We start from the raw sequence: 5,826 nt of genomic DNA on the forward strand, positions 1-5,826 counted from the left end.
AAAAACTATTTTCCTTATTTTCTACATATTAATTAATTTCTCATTATATATGATGAATTTATATACATAAGAAACTATTTTTCACATTTCAAAATAACAAAATTGTTATTTAATATTACTCACTCACTATATGATGAAATTATATACATTAAAAAACTATTTTCCTTATTTTCTACATATTAATTAATTTCTCATTATATATGATGAATTTATATACATAAGAAACTATTTTTCACATTTCAAAATAACAAAATTGTTATTTAATATTACTCACTCACTATATGATGAAATTATATACATTAAAAAACTATTTTCCTTATTTTCTACATATTAATTAATTTCTCATTATATATGATGAATTTATATACATAAGAAACTATTTTTCACATTTCAAAATAACAAAATTGTTATTTAATATTACTCACTCACTATATGATGAAATTATATACATTAAAAAACTATTTTCCTTATTTTCTACATATTAATTAATTTCTCATTATATATGATGAATTTATATACATAAGAAACTATTTTTCACATTTCAAAATAACAAAATTGTTATTTAATATTACTCACTCACTAAGTTAGCTAAGTTATGTTTACCAATTCATTGTACATTATTACTATGATTGTAACTTAATGCAGTATAGGTAAGGGTATATGGTTGTCGCTCTAACAATTAATATTTGTATTTAAATTATTATTATTAATTAAAATTACTTTATGTTCGATGGAATTATTTGATTAGTGATAATAGATTCGATTTACATAAATGATTTCTGGAATGTAAAATAACATCCATATCGGATTTTTTAGGTGCAATAATTGTTAATGTTAGTTAGAACAATCGAAACGTGACGTTTGAGTTACTTTAAGATTTTAAAATATTTTATTTAACGTTAAACCGTTAGCATCAATTAGGCAAAAACTTGTGTGCGACAGTCTCACGGATCATATTTGTGAGACGGATATCTTATTTGGGTTATCCATGAAAAAGTATTACTTTTTATGCTAAGAGTATTACTTTTTATTATGAATATGAGTAGGGTTGACCCGTCTCACAGATTAAGATCCGTGAGACGATCTCACATGAGACCCACTCCATCAATTATAGCTTTAGTAAAACGACAAATGTCTAGTCTTATAAGTCAAACAATTGATGGAAATTGTTTAAGAAATCTATCTTTGACAAAATGTTTCAATAAACAAAATAAATTATTTAATTTTATTTTTTTCAAACTCGGAATCATAAATTCTAGATTATAATTGAAAAATTCAATCTCCCGTCATTTTTCTCTATAAATTCTTTGAGACGAGTCAACCCTATCGATATTCACAATAAAAAATAATACTATTAGCATAAAAAGTAATACTTTTTCATGGATGACCCAAATAAGATATCCGTCTCACAAAATACAATCCGTGAGATCGTTTTTGTCAATAATTTTTTATTCGTCCAAACACCAATCATACCATTTATGAAAAGGCTTTTGGCCCCGCAACTATTCTATGGTGTCGGCTCGATGGATTTCCCTTTTCCACCGCCCAAGGTACAACTCAGCTCTACTTTTCAAATATATTTTTCTAAAAAAAGCTATTTATTTAATGGGTAATACTTGTCATAATTTATAATGGTTTTGCTGATTGTGAGATAATTTGTTAGATAGTTGATTTGGTTTATATTTACAAAAAAAAAATAATATTTTTTGATATAAAAAATAATATTTTTTTTATGAATAACATCATATTGGAGATAAGTGACTTATAAAACGGTCTCATAAAAATTTTTGTGAAAATTGATTCCGATTTAATGAACAGCATCATTCCTAAGCCAGCAGCCGCACTTTGTTTGAATTTTTTGGTGTGCGAAATTCTACAATCACATATTCAATATCTTAATAAATTCTAGTCCAATACTAAATCAACAAAAATGGATTAAGATTTTGACGATAGAGATGGGAAGCTTCAAAATCTCGATTATTAAATAAGTTAATTCAAAAAAAAAATTGATAAAAAAATTCTTCCATCATAAAATATCTTTGACTTCTTCTTAGCCAAATAAAATCATTACTTAGAATTAAGAAAATTCAGAAAGATGGAATTTTGAATCTAGACTTTAAAAAAAAAAGGTAGATCGTTACATACGTCGCAAACAGAACAGAACAAAACAGAACAGAACGTTGCTCTTACTAACTCTAAAAAAATAGTAGATAGTTACATGCGTCGCAAATAGAAAAGAACGCTAAAGACATAGAAAACCCTCTTAAACTATAATCACAAAATTTGAGAACAAAATGAGAGCTTATCATTCAATTGAATGTCCCTTGATGGGCTCGATGTCTATATCATCAGACTTTAGCGGTGGATCTTAATTAACTTTAGTGAATTTTTCTAATTGATTTGACTATAGCCCATCAATACTCCTGACAATCCATAGTTTTTTGTTTTCACTAAACATATAAAAAAGAGAGAAATCTAACATAAAAAAAAACATTGCAAGTTGTCTGATGTTTTTACTTAGAAAGTTTTAATAACATAAATTGAGGATTCGAGTGGTTCCTTTTGTTGCAAACAAGTGCTGTCATTTCCACTAGTTTATTGTATTTACGTAGACCACCATTTATTTATTTTATTAGCCGACAAGAAATTATGATAAATATATATGAGATCAAAAGTATATGTTCTTTAAGCAACTGGCCAAATATTTTTATTGCAAAATCGAGCACATACATTCATCGTAGAACCGCCAATAATTAGTCATTAAAAGTTTTTTGAATTCCTACAAAAAAAAGTTTCGATCTTTCTGTGTTTTCTTGAATTCTGTTTGATCCCTCCATGTTCATTGATTTCTTCATCTATTAAATTACATCATTGGAGTTGTACGTATGCGTATAATGGGAAGGAGAAAAAGGAGAATAAACAGAAGAAAGGCTTCAAGAATCGGCAATTATGCAGTGACCTCGTCGATCAAGGATCTCCCTTGTGTTTCTTGCACAACTTTTAATATTCTTGCTCCTATTTACAAAAGACTCAACAGGGAGGTAAAATATATATGTGTATTAGTTATTGTTTGTATATGAAGGAAATTTTGCTGGCTTTTTTCGTAATTTGTCTATTGGCGGGTGAAAGCAGGATCCCAGTTGCAGAGAAAGCGATGTTAAAGATGATTGGCTGAATAGGAACCAGAGGATTTTGGATTGGTTACTGTATGAAAGATCTTCAATTATCTGCCTCCAGGTTTTGAATTTTTCCTCTATGGTTTTAATTTATCCGAATAAAATGTGATATTTGATGTTACTCAAGACGTATGGTCTGTGGGGTGTTACAGGAATTCTGGGTTGGGAATGAGGAGCTTGTGAATATTTATGATGAGAGGCTCGAGGATGCTGGTTATGTAAACTTAAAGCTTGCTCGGACGAATAACCGCGGTGATGGTATTTCGTTTTTGTTGGGATTTTATGCTTTTTGATTGTTATAAATTGCTGTTAGAAAACATTCTGCAATTGCTCTCATGAATTGGAAAAGATTGTAGATCTCAGAAAAAAGTCCTCTTGTTTCAGTTTGATGCATGTGTCATGATTGACTAGTTATGTGATCTGATTTCTGTTTCGAGTATTTGTGTGTTCCTGTTTGATTGGGAATTGTATCTCTTATTTATGTGCATGTATAATACACCAGAATATTAATTTGCTAGTTGAGTTGATTGCTGATGATTTAGGAGTTGGATAGAAGTCGCAAGTACTTGAAAAGATGAAAAGAAAGATTGTAGGAAACCTTTTCTTGTAGAAGTATCATCTTGCCAGCAGCATCACTACTGGAAATTCAAATGAGTGCAGAAGGAAAAAAAAATTTAGCTCAGCCTGTTTAGTAATAAGTTGTTCTTTCTTGAAATTTGATAGGTCTCCTGACTGCTGTGCATAAGGACTATTTCAAGATCATAAGCCACAGAGAGTTGCTTTTCAATGATTTCGGAGACCGTGTGGCACAGCTGCTGCACGTTGAACTGATCGCCCCCTTCTCACAATGTCGGAACAGTGATATACGCCAAGAAATTCTAATAGTGAATACCCACTTATTGTTTCCGCATAATTCGAGTTTGTGCTTAGAGAGACTACGTCAAGTTAGTTAAACTGATCAGTTTTTTATTCATGTCATTGTTGGAAATGCTTTATTTTGTATCAGTTGCTCATGCAATTTCCATTTCGTGTTTTGCTTGATAGGTCTACAAAATTTTGCATTACGTGGAATCGTATCGAAGAGAAAATAAACTCAATCCCTTGCCAATCTTACTCTGTGGGTATGCCTTTTTTCAAGTAATTTACTGTTACATGTAGCATTCCCATGCTAATTAGCTCTTGTTTTTATTTATTTTCTTCAGTGACTGGAATGGGAGCAAGAGGGGTCATGTTTACAACTTTCTTAGATCTCAGGGGTTTACGTCCTCATATGACACTGCCCATCAGTACACCGATGCAGATGCTCACAAGGTGATTTAGTACCAATATATTCATGCTATTGTTTTTTAAATGATCTTTTCTCGATTAGATTTGTGTTTCTGATTCCATATTATTCTATGCAGTGGGTGAGCCACCGCAATCATCTCGGGAACATTTGTGGTGTAGATTTCATATGGCTTCTAAATCCAAATAGATACAGGAAACTATTCAAAACAAGTTGGAGCGAAGCAGTGCTTGCAATGTTCAAGGTAGGAACTGAAATTCAACAATTGGTTTTACAAGTTTTGTCATGTAACATCTGCTCTAGCTCGAATTTGATTACTTTGATAATGTATTCTCGGTTTGTTTTTGTCTTCACAGTATCAACTTAGCCGAGCCTCTCTTAACGAGGATGACGCATTTGCCTTTCTGAAGGCTGATAGCCCTGGTGATTACATCACGTATTCTGGCTTCTGTGAAGCATTGCGACAGGTACCATTTTAATCTGGATAGATGGTTTTTACTTGAAATTTCTTATTTATGGAGTGATAATCTTGGAAAATAACCATGTGTTATAATTTACTTTCAATGCTCCAACAGCTTAATTTAATTGGACATGGTAATGGACTGAGCAGTGACGAAATTAAGGAACTGTGGACTCAAGCTGATATTGATGGAAATGGTGTTCTTGATCGTAAAGAATTCAAGGTAAGAGACTACTCTACTAATGATAATGAAAATCTATGGTCCTCCTCAGATGCTTGTGTCTCTTACAAAAATATAAGAGGAATATAATTCTTTTGATCATGTATACTACAGCAACGGATATGGAACGCATCTTGTTCAGAACAAGGAGAAGAAGTGGCCTGCGACGAAATGGTGAATGAGATGGAGCAAACTATTGGATTTAAAGTGAAAAACGCAGCTCTCTTCCCTACTGAGGTAGAAAAAGGAACGTGGCCCGAAGATTACTCGCTTTCAGATCACGCACGACTCACAGTGGTATTCTCACCAGTGAAAATGCCATGCTCTAGATTGACATCGTGAATGAGAGTGTCAAGAAAAGTGTGGGTTTGGGTATATGTGTCCACCACTCAACATGAGTTTCAAGTCTCCATAATATGAAACCATAAGACCCAGTGATTTGGGCTTTGTACCATCTGAGGCTGAAGATGAGAAAATAGAAATCTTGCTCCTGCGTTCCCCTTGTTCTGTGTCTATATATATCTTGTTGCTGCAGTGAACGTGAACGTCCTCTGCCCTTTGATTCATATTATGTATATGAAGAAGACTGCTTGTACAGCAGTACAGGAGTCACAACGAAAGAAACTGATTTTTATAGCGTGTGATGTAAACAAGTTGAATAGAATAAAGAATAGCTATGATATAT

General features: G+C 32.0%; 1 protein-coding gene across 1 annotated transcript; it reads left to right on the plus strand.

The window, feature by feature from the left end:
• The first annotated feature begins 2,660 nt into the window (after positions 1-2,660).
• On the plus strand, positions 2,661-5,777 carry LOC140968893 (uncharacterized calcium-binding protein At1g02270-like). The gene is made up of 10 exons (XM_073430032.1): positions 2,661-3,041; positions 3,133-3,237; positions 3,329-3,434; positions 3,900-4,120; positions 4,221-4,297; positions 4,379-4,487; positions 4,580-4,705; positions 4,818-4,928; positions 5,037-5,144; positions 5,256-5,777. Exons 1-10 carry the CDS (start codon positions 2,886-2,888, stop codon positions 5,481-5,483), a joined length of 1,347 nt encoding a protein of 448 aa, XP_073286133.1. The 5' UTR covers positions 2,661-2,885; the 3' UTR covers positions 5,484-5,777.
• Positions 5,778-5,826: the final 49 nt, after the last annotated feature.

This window comes from Primulina huaijiensis, unplaced genomic scaffold, assembly GCF_012295235.1.
Source record: "Primulina huaijiensis isolate GDHJ02 unplaced genomic scaffold, ASM1229523v2 scaffold38285, whole genome shotgun sequence".
Taxonomy (NCBI): Eukaryota; Viridiplantae; Streptophyta; class Magnoliopsida; order Lamiales; family Gesneriaceae; genus Primulina; species Primulina huaijiensis.